Source organism: Mauremys mutica, chromosome 10, assembly GCF_020497125.1.
Source record: "Mauremys mutica isolate MM-2020 ecotype Southern chromosome 10, ASM2049712v1, whole genome shotgun sequence".
NCBI lineage: Eukaryota > Metazoa > Chordata > Testudines > Geoemydidae > Mauremys > Mauremys mutica.
In genome coordinates, this window is record NC_059081.1 from 62,445,173 (window position 1) to 62,471,933 (window position 26,761).

Below are 26,761 nucleotides of genomic sequence, written 5' to 3' on the forward strand. Positions count from 1 at the left end.
CCTTCGCCTTCTTTGTTCTGTTGTCCCCTGTGTTGGCTCTCTAAAATCATAGCCTGAGACAGAGTAAGTGTGTTATTGTGTGAAATGCCACATAAATGTGTGGAGCTATAGAAGTGTCCTTTAACAGCTTAGTGAGGGCTGGTCTACACTAACGCTGCAAGTCGATCTAAGTTACGCTACTTCAGTTATGTAACTGAAGTCAATGTAACTTAAGTCAACTTAGCACGATATAGACACTGCTGTATGTTGATGGGAGATGCTGTCCCGTCAATATAGCTTCCGCCTCTTGGGGAGATGGAGTACAGACATGGACTTAGTGTATCTTCACCAGACCTGCTAAATCGACACCGCTGCATTGATCGCAGCAGTGCTGAATTAGCTGGTAGTGTAGACATGTTTTGAGATTTCATTTTCATACATGTGGCCTCCATGACTGCTGTTGTCACTGTTTTATGGTCTGGGATAAGGGATGCCTTCTTCTGAGCGTTTGGCAATTGGCTGTAGCCATGGATTGGTGATCCCACAGTTTTGAAACAATTTTTTGTGCTCATGTGTCTGAGTTAATGTAATTAAACGTTACAAACATGCCAATCATTTTCATGTCTGCTAATAATTTTGTGTCCATTGTAAAAGTCAAAGGAAAAAGTAGCACAGTTGCTGTTAAAATTACAGACGCTTAAACCATCCATATTTGAACTCATGTCCTTGAATATAAAGCAAAATTCTTCCCAATATGACATACACATGGCGCTGTTAATATATGCTGCTTGGCATGATACTCTGGGACTACTCCACCAAAAATATTTGGCATGCCTTAAATAGCATGATATAAGCACATAGAAATAATCTTGAAATGGAGCTGCCTGTCTGAACTCTATTGATAGTATGCAATATTGCCACACAGCATCCGAGAGATGTTGCTTATTGCCCACCTGTGAACAGTGTGCTCTGAAACCTGAGTTGCAGCAAAATGCACTTTGCTGCTTGTCATAGGTCTTCTCCCCCACTTGGAGCTGTTGGGTTCCAAGATGGGGACCTGCATGGACTCCTCTAACTAAAATTCTAGTTTAGATCTGGTTTTCGCTGCCACCAGTTACGTTTAAAGTGGATAACACACTGCCTGTCCCCCAAGCTTCCCCTGGGGAACCCAGATTCAAACCCCTTGAATCTCACCAGAGAGAGAGAGAAACAGCCAGTTCTCTTCCCCCCCTTCCCTCTCTCCAGCCTGCTCTGGAGAGATTACACACCGAGTCAAATCCTTGACTCAACACAAAGAGGGACTCACCTCCCCCTCCCCTCCCTAGTCCTGGAGAGAGATACCTTGATTCAAACTCCTTGAATCAAACAAAGAGGGATTCCCTATCCCCCCCTTCTCTTGAAAATGCAAACAAGAGAAGAATCAATCAAGTTCTAAAAAGAAAAGATTTTATTAAAGAAAGAAAAAAGTACACTTTCTCTGTATTACCAGGATGCAAAAATACACAGAGTCTAATCTATAAACCTGGAGAGGCTCTCCACCCCCCCTCCTTTCTTAGAATAATCAAAGTAACAGCAAACAGAAATAAAGATATTTCTCCAGCAAACACACAATTGCAAATGTAGAAATCAAATTATAAGACTAATTCGCCTTTCTAATATTCACTATACTGGATAGTAGGAAATACTCCAGGAGAACTTGGAGACATGTCTGGCCTCTCTTAGATCCAAAGAGAGCACACAGAGCAAACAAGGAACACAGACAAAGCCTTCCCTCCACGGAGATTTGAAATTATCCTGTCCCTTGATTGGTCCTCTGGTCAGGTGTTTCTCAGGTACTGCTTGTTAACCCTTTACAGGTAAAAGAGACCTTAACTATCTGTTTATGACACTGCTAGAGCAATAAAATTAATAACTTACTGTCAAACAAAAACTGAACTTTGTCTTTTCAAGGGAGACTTGATCTAGATACTTAGTGCACTTATTTGATTTATTTTTTATTTAAGAAATTAGGTCCTAGTAGGGGAAAATCAAGATATTTTTTGTTTCTCTATGCTACCTGTTGCCTCTTACTATAGAGCAGAAAAAATAAACAAGATGATGACCCGGAACACTCCTGACTGATGTTTCTTCAAATTGCTTATTGCATTTTAAACACTATGAAGTAAAAAACCTCCAGGTCACACTGCTTCAGATGAAGCAACGTGTATTCCCCTCCTCTCCCTTAATCACTCTGATTCCTCTGCAGCTCAGCTAATCATAACCACATGATGGCACTGCTTCAGCAGCTACTCAACAATGAGTCATTGTCATTATCCTGGAGGGATATCATTGTGCCAGTGGTCTGCCAGGTAGTTCAGACTGTCCGACCTGATGTCAAGAACAGAGACGATGATATGGATATCCGCCAGTTTGTCCACATTAAAAAAGTGAGTTCTGGTGACTGGGAGTGGGAGAATGATGACAGGAAATTTGTTTGAAATAAAGATGATGTGGCTCTTGATGGGGCAGGTGTCAGGATTAAAAACTACAAATTCATTAGCATGAGTAACCAGTGTGTCCTATGTTGCAGAGAAGACGGTTGCTATTTTGGGGAAGGATATGTACATGACTCTTACCTCCTATGCTGCAAAGCACTTAGAGGCACTTGAGTCAATCTCTTCCTTTCAGGCTGCAGAGGATGGCGTGGGATGAAGTCACAGTAACAACTCACTCTCTTCCTGCCTTTTTTTAAAACCTTGCATGTCTAACTAGAGATGTTTGGTAGTTGTCAGCCTGCTGCATAGTGTACTGGAGGCAAACTCTTCCCTGTAACTGCCTATTATGCAAGAGTTAACCCCTCCACACCAAGCCCAGCAACTGGCCTCTATGAGGTAGCTTAATCCTCTTGGAGTTATGCAAAATGCACCGATGACTACAGAAGTTGCAACAAATGTAGGGCCATGATCACGGATCAGAAAGGCCATCTGGAGACTGGGACCTGACATGACACTGCTATGAATAAAGATACCAGGCACAAGCCTGTTCCTCCTTACAGAAATTACTTTCAATAGTTTCAGGCAGCCATGTAGGATTAGAGGTGAGTCTTGTACACTTTTTGCAGACAGCCCCATGAAATTTTTTCCTGACCATATTTGTTGCTACCTCCTCTCCTAGAACTCAGGTTGAATTTTAGTAGATGAGCAGCTCCTCAGAACCTAATGCTGTGCCATAGATGACCTAGAAAGAGATTTCTGCAATAATGTGATCTCTGAAATATGCCTCTAGGCAACCTAAATTTGATTCAGAGAGCCTGCATGGCATCTATTGGTTTTTGCCTACATTTCACTGTGGTTACTGGGACTCTGACCCCTTGGCAGACTTCTTCTAAATGCTCTAAGATACATAGAGCTGCCATTTCCAGGCTCTTTTTTTATCTCCACTGAGAGTATGCTTTTAAAGAGGTCTTGACATGGAATAGTGGGAGCCGTAGTACAGCAGAACCTCAGAGTTATGAACACCTCGGGAATGGAGGTTGTTCATATCTCTGAACAAAGTGTTTTGGTGGTTTTAAAAGTTTACAGCTGAACATTGACTTAATAGAACTTTGAAACTTGACTCTGCAGAAGAAAAACGCTGCTTTCCCTTTATATTTTTGTTAGTAGTTTATGTTTAACACAGTACTGTACTGTATTTGCATTTGTGTTTTGGGGGTTTTGGTCTCTGCTGCTGCCTGATTGCATACTTCTGGGTCCCAAAGTGGCGTGTGGTTGACTGGTCAGTTTGTAACTCTCGTGTTCTTAACTCCAAGGTTCTACTGTATCTGTAATGGCACATAAAATAGAAATGAGCAAATTAAAATTTTAGAAAAATCTATGCATGCTGTAAAATACAATTTTTTCATTAAGTACCTTACATAGTATGCTCTTCAATGAATTTAAAGAGAGATTAAGTGAATGTTAAACCAGAAAGCCTTTAAATCTTGCTATCTTGTTAGATCCCAGGTGGAAAGAAATTTGACTCTGTGGTGGTGAATGGCTTTGTTTGCACCAAGAACGTTGCACACAAAAAGGTAAGGACGGTGTCGTAAATAAAATAGCCTGCAGTCTTTTAGTATGGCATTGGGCATTGCATTTAAAAAGAGAAACTTCTCCATCTTGGTAGTGCACACTGAGAGCAAACGTACTGCACCATCATCTTTGATCTATGAAATCTTTTTCCTAAGGGGTTTGTGGAGTGGGCTTTACTCAAGGCTGTTGAACAGTTGATTACTTGTAGATTTTTTTTGTGTGCGCACGTATATTGCATTTCCATTCAAAGGGGTTCCTTTGTAGTCCAGGGAGTCTGAGTTTTGAGAGCACGGACTAAACTTTCCTCAAAACTGAAGAATAGAACACTTTCTAGAAATGTTTAAGATTTACTGGGGAAGATCCATTTATGGTTGCACTTTTTTTTTAATGGCATGTAGTAAATGAGTCTGTAAAATAACGCCAGTGATCAGGATGGAGAGAATCTGATTGATTGACCTAGTACGCTCTGGTGGCTTAGGAAGTCTTGGGCTACGTCTATACTACCCGCCCGGGTCGGTGGGTAGCGTTCGACTTCTCGGAGTTCGATATATCGCGTCTCATCTAGACGCGATATATCGAACTCCGAACGCGCTCCCGTCGACTCCGGAACTCCACCACTGCGAACGGCAGTGGCGGAGTCGACGGAAGAGCCGCGGACTTCGATCCCGCGGCGTCTGGACGGGTGAGTAGTTCAAACTAAGGGAGTTCGAGTTCAGCTACGCTATTCACGTAGCTGAACGTGCGTACCTTAGTTCGAACCCCCCCCTAGTGTAGACCAGGCCTTGGATCATTAAAATTCCATCAGTTGTGCAGGAAAGGGGTTTGTACCAGGAACTCGTTTGTTGACATTCTCTTTACAGAGCAGTAATTGTCCTGCAGGACAGATGAAACTGTATCTTGCTTTCTCTAATACGAGATTGGCACAGCATAAAGTTTATTTGATTGGAGCCACTACCCAATTGACATGGTTTAGTGATAAATCTTTGCAGAGATCCTCTGAATGATATGCTGCAGAATTTCATCTTTGTAACTATGTCACCTTTGGGTAACTGTATGAGGGAGCTTCAAAAAACTTCCTCATGAAAAAAGTCTTGGGTCTAATCTCACCTTGATGTCTGTTCCCTTTTGTTTTAACTACCTACCCTGCCTTTCTCTAGATGAACACCTATATAAAAAATCCCAAAATTCTTCTGCTGAAGTGTTCCATCGAGTACCTCTACCGAGAAGAAACAAAATTCACCTGCATAGACCCCATTGTTCTTCAGGTTAGAACATCTTCCTTCTGTTTTTAGTTTAAATTTTCTATATTGTCTTTTTATGATCTAATGACTTAGCCATATATGTATAACTTCAGTTCCAGCCACCAGGGGGCTTGGGTGGAGTGGAAGGAAGAGAATTTGTGATGAGGGATAACTCATAGCTGCTTTGGGCTTGGGACTTCAGGAAAAAGTTGTATACTGGCCTCAACAGAGACATGCGAGTCCTGATGACATTGGGGGAGTAGCATGGATCCAGAGGAATTCATGGCCTTTTTCAATAACATGAGCTTTTAAGAAGCGGGTTTGTATAGTGTTTGCCTAAGAATCAGGGATCTTGCTGTTCAAAATGGCAGAACTGCTGACTGAGACAAATGGTACGTCCAGACTACCCGCCATATCGGTGGGTAGCAATCGATTCTTCGGGGATCGATTATATCGTGTCTCATCTAGACGCGATATATCGATTCCCCGAACACGCTCCCGTTGACTCAGGAACTCCACCGCACCGAGCGGCGGTAGTGGAGTTGACACGGGGAGCCGCGAACGTCGATCCCGCGCCATGAGGACCCAAGGTAAATAGATCTAAGATACTTCAACTTCAGCTACACTATTCACGTAGCTGAAGTTGCGTATCTTAGATCGATTACCCCCCCACCCCCCCAGTGTAGATCAGCCCTCAGGAATGGATGAACATTGGGTCGAGATATACTTCTGTATTTGTGTTAATCTGTTGGGAACTGATAATGTTTGGTCTAATAATGGAGAAAATTACAAATATTACTTTTAGAGCTGTGTGCTGTTCTCACCACTGATGGGAGGTTTCAGGGGGTTTAATGCCTAAATTAGTAGAGCTGCTTTTTGTCCAGACACGAAGTATAAATATCTCTCTGAAGGGAGCAGTCTTAATAAGAGTGTTTATGTACAATGACCTTTTTGAAAGCCCTTACATTGAGCGCTTCATTGATTGACAGTCTGCTGGCACAATTGAAACTCTGAAAGGGTTGGTGCTTAACCCAGGAGCATAGAAATGAAAACATTAGCAATACAATTCAACGTTGTTCGATGAAATAGCTTTTTCAGCAAAAAAGGATAGGAGTCAATCCTTGTGTCAACAGAAAAGGTAGAGCTTGTAACTTCTTCTTCTGAATATTGTTCACTGACGCTTTTTTTCAAAGCTGTCCTTGAAATAAAGCTGACTATATCCCTTTATCTCCTTTAACTATGGGGGGGAAGGAAGGGGAGAACTGAAACAATGTTTCATGGAGGCTAGGTCAATGATTTCTGCTTTTCTAATCCTTGCTGCAGTAATGGGAACGGTGGTGGTGAGAGGAGTTTGCAGAACATCTAGCTGGATCTGAGTAAACTCAAGCTAGAGGGTAAAGCACTGCTTCTGGCAGGCGGAAGTTGCGACAAATAGCACAAACTGTCCTGCAGTGGAGGATTCTTCCAAAAACTGCATATTTCACAGTCAGAAGATAATTTAACTTCAATACTAAAGTTAAATCTTATGAAACATGCAATTTGCCACAAAGTTGTTCACATACTGTGTGTGGGGCAGTAACACTCTCTCCATCATGCTGAACCCCAAAATCTGAAATTGTTGAAGATGCCAAAAAAATGCTGATGGGTGCTGGGAAGTGGTGGTTTTGAAACTTCACTCTGCTAATTAAAGATAAATCCATGCATCTGGTATGGTTTTAATCTTGATCTCGTATGCTTAAAATTATCTCAACCTTTTCTATTAATAGAAAAATCCACACTGAAACTCAGCAGGATATGTATTTGAGGCAGTGTTGTTTGAGATTCTTCATACTTGTAAATATCCATCCAGTAACTTCCTGGCCAGCTGAACAGAGCATCCAGAACAATTTCTTAGTACTGGAATTTTGTGTAACCTATAGTAACTCAAAGGCCTAATTGGAATAGGATCCATACCCTAATATTGCTTTGAAACGTGAGATGCTGGCGATGTCTTGTACTGCCTTTTGATCACGTATGGTAACTTTTAAATGAAGTGCGTAAACTGATAATTTGCAGATAAAATCTTTATCACCTACCAAATCCTCTTATTTGTCTGTCAGCAGATTTTTTTTCCAAAAAATCTCAATGAAAGTATTGAGATATGAAATCTTTATACACATGCATAATCCTGCTTATTTCTCAAGGTATATGGAAGCTGGAGGATTAAATTTTCTTTAAACAAAATCCTCTTATGTTGCCACTAACCAGTTAAAATTATCCTTAACTAAATCCACCTTGCATTTGACTCTGAGCATTTGAAATTTCTGTATACTAACAGGCCACCTTTTTAATGTCATGTAGGCTCATTATAAATTGAATAAGTGCCATTTTGAAGGATGGGCATATTTAGTAAATCCAGTTTAGAACCAAGTGCACACTAAACAGGGTTACTGACCTACTATTATATTGTCAAAACCCTGGGTGTTTTGGGAGGATGCTAATTGCCCAGGTGGGCCTCGATATCTCAGCCATGTACCCACACTCAGAGTGCAAGGTTAGGCCTTCATCATTCAGAAATTCCTATGCTCATCAGGTTAAATCGAGTTAACAACAAAGACTGAGGAAGTGCAAGTTGTGGTGACCTTTTTGAGGGGGTTGTAGTCCCCCCCCCAGGCTTTGGAGCAGGGGCTTGAAATTTTGCAGGGTGTTGCCCTTATATCAGGGACTTGACTTTGCCAACTCTGTGAAAATCTGGCCAAGTTTTAAGTAGATCTGTGCAGGAGCTGGATTTTTCATCTTAGGGTAGAGTTTTGCAAAATCAAAATTTCTTTTGTTGAAGAATGGTCCAGAAACAGCTTCAAAATTTCACATGACCCAAAACTCCAAATAAGTTGGAACTTTTTGTTCCAGTTTCAACTTTAAATATAAAATTGAAATGGAAAATCAAAATGTTATGTTCCAAAAAGCTCAAAATGGAATGTTTCAGCCTTATCTAAATGCTTTCTTTCAACTTTTGTCTAAGGTTGTGTGTTTTCATCTAATGTTTTTGTTGTGGACAAACTGGCATTTTCCAACAGGTGTTTTGTTGGAAAATTCATAATTAGAGCTGATTGGAAGCCTTTGGAAAAATTGCAGTTAGCACATGCTCTGAGACTTGTTAGACTGTAGCTGGTAAAATCCTTGACGATTCTGTTTGAGCCAGGCAAGCTTTCAGCCAAAGTCTGAGCAGGACTTTCCCTTCAGCTGCAAGCTGCCTTGGATGATGCCAGGTCCGGGCACCACACACATCGGCTGCGTAGGGCATCAAAATGGCTAGGGACGGCCCTGGCTGTGAGTGCTTAGCTCTTCTGCAGATCAGACCCCAGGGTCTCAGTTTAAGTGCCCAGAAAATGAGGAGAACACAGCTAATGACCAGTTGTGAAAAATGTGGGATAAATGACTTGATTAGCATCTGGCAGGAGTTCTGTTTCACAAAGCCACAAGGATAGAATCTAGTTCTCCAGAGCAGCATTCAATTGTCTTACCCATGACTGTCCTTTTTCTTACTGCAATTCTCCTGCTTCATTTACTACCTGCTTTCTGATTTCTGCAACAGATTGGGCCAGAATCCTACAGACAAACGTATTCTTCATACTGTATACTAACTGAGGGAGGGGTTCTGAAGAAACAGTAATATGTGATCATGCAGTTAAAGATTGAATCCTAATGCATATGCACAAGGGAGCTGAATAACGTTGCCTATGCAACCTTAGTTTTTGCTCCCTTAATGGTGTGTGTGTGTGTGGAATTGTCTATATGGGGACACCCTGGAAAGCTTAATCTGAGTTAATGAAAGATGAATCCACTTGAAATTTGCACCTTTCATTAACTCAGAATGATTTTCCAGAGTGTCCTAGGGAAACAAATCCATACAATAAAGCTACATAGAAGTATCCATTATGTTTTAGCATAGTAATGCAAAAAAATAAATTGAGTAACTTACTAAAATCTCAGAGTTCCATTGTTTTTAATCTACTGAATGCACCTCAACACAACATATAAAAACATCTTAATATGCAGTTCTTATTGATAAGGGGTTGTCTTCCTGTTTTAATATCAAACTAATTAAATTAAGACTCTATTTTAAGGGACACAGTAAAATTCACACTTAACATTGAGAGGGAGAATGGGAAATGTATATGTACTCTATGCATTTGACTACACTTTCTGGTTAGTCAGTTTCTCCTGTGTGCATTGGCCTTTCACAGTAACAAGAGAGAGAAACTAATTATATATGAAGAGAATTGTAAAATCACTTGCATAGGCATGATGACTCAAGGGCCGCTTTAGTGCCTGAAATGATGCAACATTTTGAAAGTAACTAGATGTGTGACTGCTTCACTTTTTAAAAGAAATTAGATCTGCAGTAGCTGTCGTACTTTTCTCTTGGTATCTAGGAAAGGGAGTTCTTGAAGAACTATGTGCAGCGGATAGTGGATGTCAGGCCTACCCTGGTTCTGGTTGAGAAGACTGTGTCCCGAATTGCCCAAGACATGCTGCTGGAACATGGCATCACTCTGGTCATCAATGTCAAGCCGGTGAGTGCTTGGTCCCAAACACAGTAACAGCATATGATACTTGCAGAGTGTCATGTTGCTGTAATAAATCATGTCTGGTATGGTCATGTTAAACAGGCTAAAATGGAGTTTAGTTAACTAATTATTTTATATTTCTTTGGAATAATTTCTCAAATATGAATTTTTAAACAATGAAATTAGTGTTACCCCAGTGATGCAAACCAAGAGACTTCAAAGTTAAGGCTGATATTTTTTCCTTAATTCGCTCTAGGAAAACACTATAATAAGCTAATGCCTTAGGCTTATCTAAGGATGAAGTAGCAGATACAGCTTGGAACATATATTTTTAACTTATGACAGTATTGTGCCCTATTCTATTGTGTTATGCATGTTTACAGCAAGTATTAGACCGAATAAGTCGGATGACTCAGGGAGACTTGGTGATGTCAATGGATCAGTTGTTGACCAAACCACACTTGGGAACCTGTCATAAATTTTACATGCAAGTGTTCCAGTTACCTAATGGTGAGTAGAACCTGGGTGTCCTAGCTCATTTGCCCAAAATAGAGTTGGCGAGTGGATTATTAATTTACTAATACTACTACGTTAAGCAGCATGTCTTGACTGCCAAGTAACTGGAATGAATGAAGAAAGGTTGACAGGGCTGTTAAGCATAGTTTTGCTATAATAATCTTGATGTTTTATACCCCCCAACAAAGAGTGCAAATAATTCTGTATCTAATGCAGAGGTGGGCAAACTACGGCCTGCAGGCCACATCTGGCCCGCGGGACTGTCCTGCCCGGCCCCTGAGCTCCTGGCCCGGGAGGCTAGCCCCCAGTCCCTCCCCCGCTGTTCTCCTTCCCCCGCAGCCTCAGCTCACTGTGCCGCCAGCGCAATGCTCTGGGTGGCGGGGCTGCGAGTTCTTGCTAGGCAGCGCAGCTGCAGAGCCGTGACCTGACCCCGTGCTCTGTGCTGCATGGTGGTTGGCTCCAGCCGGGCAGCATGGCTTTCTGTCCTGGTGCTCTGGGCGGCGCGGCTGTAATGCCGCCAGCCACTGGCGCTCCAGGCAGCGCGGTAAGAGGGCAGGAAGCAGGGGTGGGTGGTTGGATAGAGGGCAGGGGAGTTTGGGGGTGTGGATAGAGGTCGGGGCAGTCAGAGTGGGGATCGGGAGGTTGAATGGGGTCCGGGGGAGCAGTCAGAAAGTAGAGGGGGGGGATTGGATGGGGTGGCATGGGCACAGCCTCCCCTAACCGGCCCTTCATACAATTTCGGAAACCTGATGTGGCCCTCAGGCCAAAAAGTTTGCCCGCCCCGATCTAATGTCTTTGCAAAAAATATGAAGAAATGATCTATATTATGCTCCTCTCCATATACAACACATGAAACGAGCATCTAACAAGGGGACAAAAAACCCTCATTTGGTCGGGAGCCTAGGGGAAGAAATTGCAGGTATAATATTTTTAACGTTTTAATTACAGAAACAAAAGGCCAGTGCAGCAAGGAAGGCAGCATAAATGAATACCTTATGATAGATAGATTTAAAGTTTAGCCCAATGGGTTATGTAACAATGAGATAGCTGCCTCCTGGCTGTAATAACCTGCATTTCACCCTAATAGCCCCCCCCCCCACACCTCAAATTCTTTTAGCTAGAAAGAAACCAAGTCAAGGCATTTGCTTTCAAAGTCTGTAGGCTTTAGAACATCATGAGTTAAACAGTGTAATAGGTAGTGGAATCCCCATCATTGGAGATTTTTAACAGGCTAGACAAATACATAGACCATCCCTGACAAGTGTATTCAATCTTGCCTCAGCATGGGTGGGATGGACTAGGTGACCTTTGAGGTCTATTCCAGCCCTACACTTCTATGGCTTAGCTTAATCTTGGTATATTGGGACATTATGCTGCTTGTTTGTTTTGTTCTGTCCTGACTGGATTCAAAACGTAGAGCAACTTGACTGGCAAAGTGAGGGACAGCGGAGGTTAAAGAAACCTAAAAATATACAACTTGAGCCACACCCTTGGTTTGGACTGGGCACGAGTTCCTGCAGCGGTGTTGCAATAACTGGTTGTGTCTCTAGTTCCAACTCTTGCATCATAATTAGCGTTCCTTTTTTTCCATAGGAAAACATTTCAGTTCTGCTGCTTACTTGTGAAATGTGAGAACCGCTTGACCCTCACTGTTTTCCTCCTAACTTTCCTAGATCAAACCAAAACCTTAATGTTTTTTGAAGGGTGCCCCCCACACTTGGGCTGCACCATCAAGCTGCGTGGAGCTGCGGACTATGAACTGACCCGAGTGAAGGAGATCCTGATCTTTATGGTCTGTGTGGCTTATCATTCCCAGCTGGAAATTTCTTTCCTTATGGACGAGTTTGCCATGCCCCCATCTCTGACTAAAAACTCCTTCCACACACTGATTGAAAGCCAAGGAGATGGAAATGGGCACCAAGACCTCTTTAATGGTGAGGAGTTTAGCACAGTGGGCAGAGATGTTGAGCTCTCTTCTGAAAAAGTGCCCATGGTCTCTGAGTCTGTCTCTTCCGATGAAGCCAGCACACTAGAACAAAGAACTTTGTTTGAAGAAGAGGATCAAGATGATGATGATGTCCTGCGAGAGGGTTCCTCTTTAAGGCACCAAGAGCTTCTCAGAATGGAATATTCACTGCCAGTGTCAAGCAATATTACAACACCAGTACCAGAATCACGGCTACCCTTCCATAATACGGACCAACACCCAGGCACTCTATACAGTCAGCATCTGGAGACTCTGCAGCAGGCAGGTGACCTGCAGGATTCCAAAAGCCAGATGAGAGTCTTTAGAGACCCTCTGCAGGATGACATTGGTTTGTATGTCATGGAGGAGGTGACTTCCTCCGAGGATCGCCTCAAGGCCTACTCCTCAGCATTTAAGCAGGAGCTGAAAGATGTTATTCTCTGTATCTCACCTGTGATCACATTCCATGAACCTTTTCTTCTAACAGAAATGGGCATGAGGTGCCCTGCCCGGGATTACTTCCCAGAGCAGGTCTATTTGTCTCCTTTCCTCAACAAAGAGTATAAGGAGCTGGAGAGCAGAAGGAAGAAACAGCTGTTAAGGGATCTCTCTGGACTGCAAGGGATAAATGGAAGTATCCAGGCAAAGGCCATCCAGGTTTTGCCCACCCATGAGCTAGTTAACACTAGAATTGCAGAACATCTGAGTGATAGCCAAAGCTTGGCCAGAATGCTGGCAGATTACCGGGCGAGAGGAGGAAGGATACAACAGAAAAATGCAGATCCCTTTGCCCAGTGTAAAGATGCATCTGGTGTTCCTGGAGGAAAAGCTGGAGGCAGAAATGAAGAGGATGAGAGAGGATTGGTTCGGGGTGAATCTGTATGGTCTCATAAGGTAAGAATCTAGGTTTTTACCTCCTGTTTTTGTTTAGTGGTGAGAGAGAGAGAACATACTTCTGAATATCATATTTAGGAACAGGCCAGGCATAACAAAAGTTCATATTGGACTGCAATGCTCTGTCAGCTTGGATATCAGCTTGTTTAATCACCACATTGTGGTCCCTGATTGTGAGATGCTGACCTGAGGGATTGTGGGTGGAGGGGGCTTGCAAGGCACTTGCTCTCTGAACCACCAGGAAGAGCAAGAAACTTGGTACATCTCATTACCAGCTCAGTTTTACATGCTGGGAGTGAATGTGTTTGCATCCACAATCGGGGGTGAATTGTGGGATGGGGAAGAGAACAATCTCCCATCTGTTTAAAAGCTGTTTTTTCTCTCTTTGTACAGAGTAATGCTAATGTTGATATTGTCTCCTAATTGGTTTGGTAGCTAAAGGTCATGAATGGTGTCCAGTTAGAATAAAGGACAGTGTTGGGAGGATGTAACTGCAAAGTATTTTTAAAAAATCTCTTAATATTCTAAATATCTGATCCAGATTAGTTGGAAAAGTAGATTTTTCCAACTAATCTTTTAATGAAAATGTAATTAGAGCCTTTCTCTTAATTATACTGCCTTTGAAATATCACAATTATTTGTGTGCAGAAACACTTGTGAAGAAGCAACTTTTTTCATAAACAGGTATCTGTTTTCACAAGTGGATAAATCTTTCTGGTTTGCTATGAAAATTGCTAACATCTGCCTGCGGGGAATCTTGCAGCTCTTCTTGGGATGTGATGCTTTTTTGCATTAGAAGCTGTGGTTACTGGCAGAAATGGCTGAGCTTCATTTAGAGCAAACAAGTGAATACCTGCCAGTCCAGCTCCCCAGCACAAAAATATCTTCACTGGTTGACTTTTTTGTGGGGGGTTATATTATATTGAAGTTTTAGCAGCAGAATAGTAAACCTGTGTGGGGGGTGGGTGAGGGGAAATCTACCTTGTGTATTCTGAATAATTGAGATCCTGTGTATTAGAAAAACTGTTCTTGCAAGGAGGTAAGCAGCAAATGTCAAGATTCAGGCTCAAGATTTCTTGATCCAAAGGATTAAAATGCATAACACTTGTGGATTAAAGACCCTTCAAACTGTCACAAACTGTTTAAAAGTCCACTTGGGCTTCCTGTTTCTTAAACTTTTGTATCTAATTGGTTGTGCTGTAATCCAAAAAAGTCTGTCTTGCGTAAGTCTACCTAGAGCTCTAGGTAGAAACTTAATCTCCTGATAAAAGTAAATCCAACAAATGGGACGAACACAGAATCTCTCACTGAATAAAATTCCATTCTATGCAGCTTTTAAAGTGTAAACTATTTTGTATTGGTGGAAATATGTGGTTGTAACTGGCTAATGGGTTGTCTTGTCAGGTGGACTGTCTGAGCCCAGTAAACCATCAGAGGCTGTGTGTTCTTTTCAGTAGCTCCTCTGCCCAGTCCAGCAATGCTCCAAGTGCCTGTGTTAGCCCATGGTATGAAATGAATTTCTTCTTCTTCTTCTTCTTCTCTATGGCTCTCTTAAAATACAAAGTTGAAGTACTAATATCTCTCTTTATATGAATGCAAGGTCAGTGCTAATTCCTCTGTACAGCTTCACTAAGGACGCCTGGGAAGGCAGCTTTGCCCTTTTTAGGGTTGCTTGTCACAACATCAAGCTGTGTATGACTAGATGGATTTGAGTAATGTCACTTGCCTTTTGTAATGCTTAAGGCAGGAATGAGGAGGGGGGGAAAAAAAAAGCCCAACCTGTAATTCAGTGCTCTAACTAATCACTGCTTTTGTATGTGAGCCTGATGAAATTCATCCTAGAGTACTTAAGTAACTAGCTGAAGCGGTCTTGAAAGTGTTAGCCGTTATCTTCGAGAGCTCGTAGAGGATGGATGGAGGTCCCAGAAGACTAGAGAAGAGCAAACATAGTACCTATCTTTAAAGGGGGAACAGACCCAGGGAATTATAGACAAGTCAGTCTAACTTTAATACCAGGAAAGATAGTGGAACAAATGAATAAACAATTAGCTTGTAAGCACTGAGGGAATAGCGTTATAAGGAATAGCTAGCATGGATTAGTCAAAACCAAATCCTTCCAAAGCAACCTGAAGTCCTTCTTTGATAGGGTTACTGACTGATGGATTGGGGGGAAGCAGAAGGCATGATTTACCTTTATTTTTAGTAAGGCTTTTGTCACAGCCCTACGTAACATTCTCATAAGCAAACTGGGGAAACGTGGTCCAGATGAAATTACTATAAAGTGGGTACACAACTGGCTGAAAGACCGAACTCAAAGTAGTTGTCAGTGGTTCACTGTCAAACTGGGAGTATGTTTTTAGTGGGGTCCCATAGGCATCAACCCTGTATCTGATAGTAGTCAATATTTTTATTAATGACTTGGACAGTGGTGTGGGGAGTATGTTTATAAAATTTGCAGATGACACCAACCTGGGAGGAGTTGCAGGTGCTTTGGAGGACAGGATTAGAATTTAAAATGAACTTGACAAATTGGAGAATTAGTCTGAAATCGGCAAGATAAAATTCAATAAACCCAAGTACAAAGTACTACACTTAGGAAGGAAATATCCAAAGCCCAACTACAAAATGGGAAGCAACTGGCTAGGCGGTAGTACTGCTGAAAAGTATCTGAGAGGTTATAGTAGATCACAAATTGAATACTAGTGAACATTGTGGTGCTGTTGCAAACAAGGGTAATATTCTGGTGTGTATTAACAGGAGTGTCATACACTGGTGAGGCCTCCGCTGGAGTACCGTGTCCAGTTCAGGGTGCCACACTTTGGGAAAGATATAGACAAATTGGAAAGAGTCCAAAGGAGAGCAATGAAAATGTGAAAAGGTTTAGAAAACCTGACCGATGAGGAAAGGTTAAAAAACCGGGGCATGTGTAGCCTTGAGAAAAGAAGACCGAGGGAGGACCTGATAAGTCTTCAAATATGTTTAAAGGCTGTTTTTAGAAAGGGGACAGTGATCAGTTCTCCATGTCCTCCTGAAGGTAGGACAAGAAGTAATGGGTTTAATCTGCAGCAAGGGAGATTGAGGTTAGAGATTAGGAAAAACTTCCTAACTAGCAGGGTAGTTAAGCTCTGGAATAGACTTCCAAGGGAGGTTCTGGAATCCCCATCATTGGAGTTAAGAACAGGTTTGACAAATACCTATCAGGAATGGTCTGGGTTTACTTTGTCCTGCCTCAGCAGAGGGAGCTGGACTTAATGACCTCTCAAGGTCCCTTCCAGCCCTACATTTCTGTGGTTCTGTATAGTAGATTTTAATGTAGTGATTGTGTGGGGAGTGAAATCTGTGGAATCTCTGTTGGGCAGGTTGGAACTTGTAAATTCAGAAGAATTTTTTTCTTTTCTAGTAGTAGGGCTCCAGAATGGGGTGTCGAAAATCCACTACAATCTAAATATTAACACAGCTTTACTCACCTAGTGAGGGCAGGAATTTCTTTGTAGCAAGTAGCATTTCATGTTTAAATATCTGCAGAGCTAGCTGTGAGGCTGCAGGTTACTGGCAGACTTTTAATACTAATCCTTAGCTGTTCACTGTGGGTAGGGCTTGTCCCCAAACAGCCAGTGCAGTTGGAGGGAGACAATGGAAGTAAGGGTGGCACGGCATGGTATTACCACCCTTACTTCTGCACTGCTGCTGGCAGAGTGCCACCTCCAGAGCTGGGCGCCCAGCCAGCAGCTGCCACTCTCCAGCCACTCAGTTCTGAAGGCAGCGCAGAAATAAGTGTGGCAATACCACGACTTCCCTGCAACTCCCTTTTTGATCAGGACCCCCAATTTGAGAAACGCTGGCTTCCCCTGTGAAATCCTTATAGTATAGGACAGGGGTCGGCAACCTTTGGCATCTGCCCGTCGGGATAAAGCCACTGGCAGGCCGGGCCAGTTTGTTTATCTGGAGCGTCTGCAGGTATGGAGCCCCGCAGCTCCCACTGGCCGTGGTTCACCGTCCCTGACCAATGGGAGCTGCGGGAAGTGGCAAGGGCCGAGGGACATGCTAGCCACTGCTTCCCACAGCTCCCATTGGCCGGGAACAGCATATCGCAACCAGTGGGAGCTGCAGGGCTCCGTGCTTGCGGATGCTCCAGTTAAACAAACCTGCCTGCCAGCGGCTGTACCCTGATAGGCCGGGTGCCAAAGGTTGCCGACCCCTGGTATAGGGTAAAAGCACATACAAGACCAGATTTCACTGGGTGGGGGAGAGGGGGAGACCAGATTTCACTGTCCGTGACATGTTTTTCATGGCCGTGAATTTGGTAGGGCCCTACGTGTGTTAAAGCAACAAATAAAGCAGCAACATTGATTCTAGACAAAACTTCCAAATTTTGGTGCCTAAAATGAGTTATCCAAATCAGTATTTAGGCACCTAAAGTGGCTCTTCTTTTTTCCAAAGTTGCAGAGCACCTGAAGTGCCCATTAAAATCATTTAGAGGGGATCAGCTGGGATGCTGTGTTCAGCACCTCTGAAAATCATGCCCTATTAGGTGTTCAAATATTGATTAAAATTACTAACTTCAGATACCCAAGTTTGGAAGTTCTTCGCCATGAACTTTAAAGGCACACTTGTGTGGCGATTGCTGAGATAAATGTACTTACTCATGAGCATTCCCATGTTGTAGTCATTCCTGTAATTTACACCTCTCAAACCAATACAAGATCCTTCCCTCTTAAATTCTTTTGTTCTTCCTCTACATCAGGATTGTGACGATGGAGTTTTATGGGAAGAACGACCTCACTCTAGGAGTGTTTTTAGAGCGGTATTGTTTCAGGTAAGAACTTTTACACTAGAATATCACCCGTGCTTTTAAGAAAGTCTTCAGTAGCCTCATCAGACTGAGATGTGCTTTTCTTACACATATACATGAAGTATTGTATAGTTTATAGAGAATTGTTCGCATGATGCGCTTAAAATATCCTGTGAAAATCTTTGGCAAAACATTCTTTAGAGCAGGGGTCCCCAACGTGGTGCCCGCCACTGGGGTCCAGATTGGGATCTCTAGGTAGTGCTTTACTGCAAATAACTGTCTGCTAAAAAGCAGTTAATTGTGTTGGTCGTAATCCTCTAATTTTACAACAGTTGCTATGGAACTTCAGGTGAGACCAGCAGCAGGAGCAAATTCCGAAGGACTAGTGATCCAGTTTCATATAATACTTGGAAAAATCTACTGCCTAAATATTATCAGAATGTCTTATGCTGATATCTTAAAAAAATAGCTTTAGAGAGTCTGATGCAAACTTTTAGAACATACTGACTTTTGGTAAACAGGCTGTGCTGGTGGTCAAACCAATACCTCAGCTATATTAAGTAGCTTAATGCTTTAAGAACATAAGAATGTCCATACTGGGTCAGTCCAAAGGTCCATCAAGCCCAATATCCTGTCTTCCTTCCAGAGGAAATGAACTGAACAGGTAATTATCAAGTGATCCATCCCCTGTTGCCCATTCCCAGCTTCTGGCAAACAGAAGCTGGGGACACCATCCCTGCCCATCCTGCCTAACAGCCTTTGATGGACCTATCCTCCATGAGTTTTTCTAGGTCTTTTTTGAACCCTGTTAGTCTTGGCCTTCACAACATCCTCTGGCAAGGAGTTCTACAGGTTGTGTGAAAAAATCTGCCAGCTATTTCATTTGGTGTCCTCTAGTTCTTGTGGTGTTAGGAGTAAATAATGCTTCCTTATTGACTTTCTCCATACCAGTCATGTTTTTATAGATCTCCATCATATCCCGCCTTTAGTCATCTCTTTTCCAAGCTGAAAATTCCCAGTTTTATTAATCTCTCCTCATACAGAAGCCATTCCGTACCCATAATCATTTTTTTGTTGCCTTTTTTCTGAACCTTTTCCAAATCCAATATATTTTTTTGAGATGGGGCGACCACATCTTCATGCAGAGATGTTGGCTTACCATGGATTTATATAGAGGCAATATTTTCTGTCTTATTATCTATCCCTTAATGATTCCCAACATTCTGTTTTGGTTTTTTGACTGCCGCACATTGAATGGATGTTTTCAGAGAACTATCCACAATGACTCCAAGATCTTTCTTGAGTGGTAACAGCTAATTTAGACCCCGTAGTTTTATATGTATAGGTGGGATTATGTTTTCCAATGTGCATTACTTTGCATTTATCAACATTGAATTTCATCTGCCATTTTGTTGCCCAGTCACCCAGTTTTGAGAGATCCTTTTGTAGCTCTTCACAGTCTGCCTGAGACTTAGCTATCTTGAGTAGTTTTGTATCATCTGCAAATTTTGCCACCTCACTGTTTACCCCTTTTTCCAGATCATTTAAGAATATGTTGAATAGGACTGGTCCCAATACAGACTTTTGGGGGACACCACTATTTATGTCTCTCCATTCTGAAAACTGACCATTTATTCCTACCCTTTGTATTCTGTCTTTTAACCAGGATCCATGAGACAACCTTCCCTCTTATCCCATGAGTGCTTACTTTGCTTAAGAGCCTTTGGTGAGAGACCTTGTCAAAGGCTTTCTGAAAATCTAAATACAATCTATCCACTGGATCCCCCAGTCCACATGCTTGTTGACCCCCACAAAGAATTCTAGTAGATTGGTGAGGCATGGTTTCCCTTTAGAAAAACCATGTTGATTATTCCCCAACAAATTATGTTCATCTATGTGTAATTAGGAATATCTGATACTACACGAAGTCTATATGTAGTTTTAGTAGGTCATAATACATCATATACAATGTTTATCATTATAGGCAGGACTTGTTCTGTTTTGTTTGCATAAGGGAATCTGTTAAGAAGCTATATTTAAGGAATTTTCTACTTCATTTTGTCCCCTGTATGAATCTGTTTTATATAGGCACCGTAAAGAATGCAGTTTACTTTACTGTTGACACTAGCTGCATTAGAAAGATGCATACGAGTAACTAAGAAGCTTATCATTCTATTAAATAAAATGAACAGAAGACAGAATGTTAAGCAGAAGGAAGGATTGTAGTAGGTAGTGCTGGGATTTGATAAAGGAATATGCAGTCAACTTCTCTGAACTTCATAAGTTGCTTTTTATAATTAAACTTGGGCTACTAAGTCACTTAGGTGTGTTTGGAAACTTTAGTCCTAGAGCCTTTCCTCTCTAGGTTACTGGCCTGATGCTCTCCTGATTTGAGAACAGGTGTTTATCAGATAGCAAACATTTTGTAGCATATGTGAAGCTGGGTGGTAGGCCCGCTGCCGTTTCTAGACAACAGGGACCATAGTCCCTCAATGCAGTGACAGCTCTTCAGGGTAGACATAGCCTTGAAGTTGAGGAGCTGCACAGCCACTGCCTAGGGTGTACCTACTCTGTGGGTAACTAAGTAATCAGTCTCTGGTGCTGTCAGCCTTGTATGTGTGTCAAATGCCAAATTTAAATCTTTAAAAAAAAATCTAGATCAAATGTTGACGTGTGTTCACTTTTTTTAAATTGTAAGTGCTATACTCACTACTCTTGAAACAGTGATTGGTGCAGGGTAACAGGTGTTCCCCATTCAGAGGGGAAAGCTGATGCTAGCAATGGATAAACATCAGTGTGAAAATCCTGAGTGCAAGTTTAACCCTTGGAAGGCTCTCTGCTAACCAGTGTGGCCAACGTTTTCAGAAACTGGGAGCATAGACATAGGTTCCTAAACCTATATTCAAACACCTTCACTGGTTTCTTTTCCCCACATGGGAGCTCAGCACTTTTGAAAATATTGTTCCTCATTTGAGTGCCTAAATATAGACTTGGGAGCTTAACTTGAAGCACTAGTTGTTTTTGTTTGTTTGTTTGTTTTTAATCTTGGTCTGCAGCAACAGATCTCACTGTAAATAAACTTAAAATATTTAAGATAACTTAGAAATGGGTTGGAAACTTGGTCGTTCTGTATGTCTTGGAAGGTGAATTTACTGCAGTGTGATGAGGTATGCTAGGGCCACTGACAGTCGCTTTCAAGATCGTCACATGTAACACACACGTCCTCACAACGCAATGTCCCCACTTCTTTTCTTTAAGGCCTTCCTACCAATGCCCCAGCATGTTTTGTGAAACACCGATGGTGCACCATGTTCGTCGCTTTGTCCACGGGCAAGGCTGTGTGCAGATCATACTGAAGGAGCTCGACTCCCCAGTCCCTGGATACCAGCACACAATCCTTACCTACTCCTGGTGTAGATTGTGCAAACAGGTAAAGATTAAGAGGAATATTCTGATGCTATGGTAGCAGAATCCCAGGTGTGATAGGTCTTCACGCAGAGGGCAGTGCCTTTCAGAAAGAGCAGTATTTTCTCAGAAGCCGCAGCTGAAGTAATACTAGCAGCTTCTGATCTGTATAGGTGCTTCCAGATGCAACTAAGACTAACCCTACACAACCCACTGATGCAGTTGGGTGTGGTGCTGCCAGTATATTGTACTACAGGGGAAATGTCTTCTCCTGCTTGACAAAGACTATCACATATTTTTTTGAAAGGATAAATAGCTTTTGGATAATGGTGCTGACAACTGGACCAAATTAATTTCAGACACCAGCAGGTGAGCGCTCCATTGATTTAAATGGAGTCGTTCCCACATGTGCCCGTAGAGGTTGTGGCCCCCTAGCCACAACACAACTTGTTGAATGTTGAGGTGAGGGGAGACAAAACTCCACTCACCTAATGTACTGGTCCATTAATTGACCTAAAACCATCTCCTCTGCAATGTACTCTTGCTATTATCCACTATACATAGTATATGTCTGTATCAAGTCCAACCGCACCTGCTGTACTCTGTTGCAAAACTATCTACAGATTTTCTTTGTTGAGCACTTAAATACTAGATGAGAGAACTGCAATATTAAATGAATTTTATTTCCTTTTTAAAAATCAGAAATAATTAGTAAAATAACATATAGGGCATGTGCCTTTTCTTGTAACTTTATGCTGTCTATACTGGTTTATACCCTGATGATGGATTTAAAAGAATTGGAGGAAATCAGTGTGATAGCTGAAGGCAGATGAAAATCACGCATGCAGAATATATCCCATATATAAAACATACTTGCTTGTTAACACTCCTAATGCTCTGTTTCTAAATAGAAATATGTTCAACGCCAGTAGAAATATTGACCATAAAAATAACACACCTAAAATTGCAAGCAGTATTACCAATATAGAAGCTAAAGTATTGGAGTACTCAATGGAATCTTCACAGCTCAGGCACTCGATAGATGTTTTAAGGCACGGCAGTGCAGTGAAATCGGTGTTGCTGACTAAGCATTGATACGAGTGATGCCACTACACAAGGAAATCACTTTACAAATATAAGCAGACATGTTGTTATGGTGGGAAACATCTGCTTTCTGGGGCAAGTATTCTTATATTGATTTAATAACTAAAATCTCTCCTGATCAGCACTTCTTGCCATAAAAACTGACTCTCACACACACTTCACATTCCTAGAAACACTTTTTGAATTGCTTGAATACCACATCACTGCTTGGACTTGGCTAGTTTTACTTAAAATGTACTCATTGCTTCTCCCTGAATCATTGGTCCATTTCAATTAAAATCTCTTTTCAAATTTCAGGTCACACCAGTTGTCCCACTTTCCAATGATTCTTGGTCCATGTCATTTGCAAAATACCTTGAATTGAGATTCTACGGGCACCAGTACACGCGAAGAGCCAATGCAGAGCCTTGCGGTCACTCCATGCACCATGACTATCACCAGTATTTCTCATATAATCAGATGGTGGCATCTTTCAGGTAAGGTTTCGCTTCCAGATTCCACCCCAACGCTGACTGCATGGCCACCTAAAGTGCTTGGGTCAAGCTGAATGAGCAACCCTAATACTCCTGTCCTCCTAATTAATTAATCTTGAGCATGTCAAAAAGGAAAAGGGACGGTGTTCTGTACTATAGTTTGTGCCTCTGTTCTAGAAGAACAGCATGTCTAGAAACTGGCACGATCTAATCACGCTGTTCTGTGCAGTGCTGGGAGAGGGGGGGTTGGCAGTAGTTCTAGGAATAAGGGACTCAACATGATGGAACCAGCAGTCCATAGGCAGGCTGCATCGGGGGAAAATGATCAGTCCTGTGTTACCAAACTTCGCCCTGCTGGTTTATAGCATGGTTTGTGTACTCATTTTACATAGTAGCTAAACGGCACGTGATAGTGTCCTGGAAGGCTGAGGTATTTCAGGCACCGCCAGGTACCTCCAGGGCTCTTTCTGATACTCTGTGCTCCAATTGAAGGAGAATCACCAACAGCAAAAGGGTGGGAGAGATGCAATGGAGCAGGGTGGTATTTGTTTTCATTTTCACACAAGGTTGTTTTTTATTGCTCTTAGCTATTCTCCAATCCGGCTGCTGGAGGTATGTGTGCCACACCCCAAAATCTACATCAAACGTCAAGCTCCGTTAAAGGTTACTATTCTGCAGGATCTGAAGGATTTCTCTCAAAAGTATGTCCTTGTTTTGTTTTTCTTCACCTATTTTGGCTGCCTCTTCTTATTTATGACTTAAACCTTAATTACTAGAGGAAATGAAGCCATTCTTGCTGAAGAAACTAGAGAAAACATCTGTTAAATACATTTGCAGTAGCTTAAAATATAAGAACTTGTAGCAAAACAATTGAAATGCTTAAGAGGAAGGAAATAAGGTTCCTATACCAACCTTAACTCCGACCCTCTCCACCTGTTGTCTAAGGGCATGTCTACACAGCAGCTGGGAAGTGCGGTTCCCAGCTTGGGTAGACATACATGTGCTAGCTATGCTCGAGCTAGCACAGTAAAAGTATCAGGGTGGCCCCAGTGGCATGGGTCATGACTCAGGCTAGCTGCCGGAGTACAATCTGGTTCGACCCCTGTGTACATACTTGGCCAGCTAGTCCAAGCCACTGTCCATGCAGCTGCTCCCACACAGCTATTTTTACTGCGCTAGCTCAAGCAGAGCTTGTACATCTACCCAAACTGCGCATTGTACCTCCCAGCTGCTGTGTAGGTGTACCCTGAAGACTCTTTCCTCCTCCCTCTATGCCTGGTGTAATTATACTTTCTAATGTGGCTGGACTAAAGAGTTTTGGTCCTATGTCTTTAATTGTCCTGATTTCGGTGTAGCTATCTCAAGTGGCCAAACGTGTTCTTACAGAACTTTCCTAAATAATCATTGGAAAGGAATCATTGTCAGAAGGCTGATCCTGTAAGCATGCTGTTACAATAAAAATCCTCAGCCTATAAGCTGCCACTCTCTAATACTCAAAACATGGGTAGGAGACGCTGTACTTGGAAGCTTAATTTGAAAAGACACAAGTGACCAAAATAAAAAGTATCCAGGTTCTTCGGTGCGTTGTTTTGAACTGTCTCGCCTTCTGATGCTCTCAACTTGTGATTTCAATTTATAAAATATTAAAAGGAAAATATAGTTTCCTGAGCAGACCCAGTTTTACTGAATTTGGTTTGATAATCACACACTTTTCATTGCCACCTAGTGTTTATTTTTAGCTAAATCTAACCGGGCAGCCGGAGATTGAATGTAATTTGATTTGTTGCCTCAGACTGCAGAAGAAACTGCTTTTAGATTGTTTGGAGAGGTGGAAAAGATGGATGGGAGAACTGGCAACTTATCACAATCTTCTGACTACTGCTCCTAATGCAGGGTTCCCATACTGCTGATCTCTTTTTAGTATCTATTTGCTACTTGTCCTAATTCCAACAGGTTATTCTGTTCAGTACTGAAATATTCGAGAAACGGTGAGAAGAGATGCTCTTTTCTATTTAGCTCTGGTTTTCTACATTGTAATTCAGAGCCATAGGTTATCTTTAAACCAGGAAGGTACAACAATGCTCAGTTTGCATTGTCATTCTTAGTAGACAAAGGAGGTAAATGTGTTCTAGCTGTTTGTTACCTTAACCCTGCTTTCTTCACAATGGAATACTGTGCCATGAATGAGACCTGGTTTACACCGGAGGAGGGAAATCGATCTGAAGCCTGGTCTACACTACGCGTTTAAACCGGTTTGAGGAGTGTAAAACCGATTTAACGCCACACCCGTCCACACTAAGAGGCCCTTTATATCGATATAAAGGGCTCTTTAAACCGGTTTCTGTACTCCTCCCTAACGAGAGGAGTAGCACTAGTATCGGTATTACCATATCGGATTAGGGTTAGTGTGGCCGCAAATCGACGGTATTGGCCTCCGGGCGGTATGCCACAGTGCACCACTGACCGGTCTGGACAGCAATCTGAACTCGGATGCAGTGGCCAGGTAGACAGGAAAAGCCCCGCGAACTTTTGAATATTTCCTGTTTGCCCAGTGTGGAGCTCCGATCAGCATGGGTGGCGATGCAGTCCGAAATCAAAATAAAAAAAGAGCTCCAGCATGGACCATGCGGATGTGATCACAGTAAGGGCAGGCAAATCTGTTCTATCAGCGCTCCGTTACAGAAGACGAAATTCAAAATCATTTTTAAAAAATCTCCAGACAGACGCCATAGCAGGGACTCAGCGCACTGCTGCGTGACAAGTGTAACGGAAAGCCAAAGAATCAAATGGACGCTCATGGACTGGAGGACTCAAGCTATCCCACAGTTCCTGCAGTCTCCGAAAAGCATTTGCATTCTTGGCTGAGCTCTAAATGCTTCTAGGGTCAAACACAGCGTCCGCGGTGGTTAGGGCATAGCTCGGCAATTTACGCACCCCCCCCCCCCCCAGAAGTGAAAGGGAAAACAATCCTCTCTTGACTCTTTTACATGTCACCCTATCTTTACTGAATGCTGCAGATAGACACGATGCTGCAACACTCAACACCAACATCCTTGCCCCCCCCCCCCCCCCGCCATGGGCGGCTGATGGTGCAATATGGCTGATATCCATCATCATCATCATCATCATTAGCCTATTGGCACATGGGGCAGTGCAAAAGGACTGGTAACCATGCTGACTAGCATCAGTAAGGTCAATCAAGGGTGCCTGCTCCTGATTTTTCCTGGTAGATGGTGCAGTATGACTGGTAACCGTCTTCATCATAGCAACAGAGGGCTGAGCTCTGTCAGCCCCCACCCTTCATGTGTAAAGAAAAGATTCAATTGCCCCTGGACTAGCAGCGGGATGCTGGGCTCCTCTCCTCCACACTGCTTAATGTCCTGTCTGGACTATCATAGCAGCTGGAGGCTGCCTGCCACTCATTTCTCACTAACAAGTCACTGTGTCTTATTCCTGCATTCTTTATTACTTCATCACACAAGTGGGGGGACAATGCTACGGTAGCCCAGGAAGGCTGGGGGAAGAACGGAATGAGCAGGTGGGGTTGTTGCAGGAGCACCCCCTGTGAATAGCATACAGCTCATAATTTCTGCAGGATCTGACACAGAGCAGCTGTGCTCTCTGGTTCTATGATACAGTGGTTCTCTAGTGCACTTGCCCATATTCTAGGCAGGACTGATTCTATTTTTAGATACCAAAAAGAAGGTATTGACTTAGGGAGTCATTCCCAATTTTGGCTTTTGCACCCCTGGCTGATCTCAGCCAGGGGCACTTATGACAGCAGCAAATGGTGCA

General features: G+C 42.5%; 1 protein-coding gene across 5 annotated transcripts in view; it reads left to right on the forward strand.

Annotated features, from left to right (window-relative positions):
- The window catches only part of PIKFYVE (phosphoinositide kinase, FYVE-type zinc finger containing), a 97,461-nt gene that overhangs the window by 45,683 nt on the left and 25,017 nt on the right, over window positions 1–26,761 (forward strand). For all 5 annotated transcript variants that reach the window (XM_045033113.1, XM_045033112.1, XM_045033115.1 and 2 more), the window contains 11 exons: window positions 2,225–2,405; window positions 3,953–4,027; window positions 5,183–5,290; window positions 9,682–9,822; window positions 10,200–10,326; window positions 12,006–13,192; window positions 14,597–14,697; window positions 17,937–18,008; window positions 21,243–21,414; window positions 22,791–22,969; window positions 23,554–23,667. In XM_045033113.1, coding sequence (XP_044889048.1) covers window positions 2,225–2,405; window positions 3,953–4,027; window positions 5,183–5,290; window positions 9,682–9,822; window positions 10,200–10,326; window positions 12,006–13,192; window positions 14,597–14,697; window positions 17,937–18,008; window positions 21,243–21,414; window positions 22,791–22,969; window positions 23,554–23,667 — 2,457 coding nt within the window. The remainder of the gene's footprint in view (window positions 1–2,224; window positions 2,406–3,952; window positions 4,028–5,182; window positions 5,291–9,681; window positions 9,823–10,199; window positions 10,327–12,005; window positions 13,193–14,596; window positions 14,698–17,936; window positions 18,009–21,242; window positions 21,415–22,790; window positions 22,970–23,553; window positions 23,668–26,761) is intronic.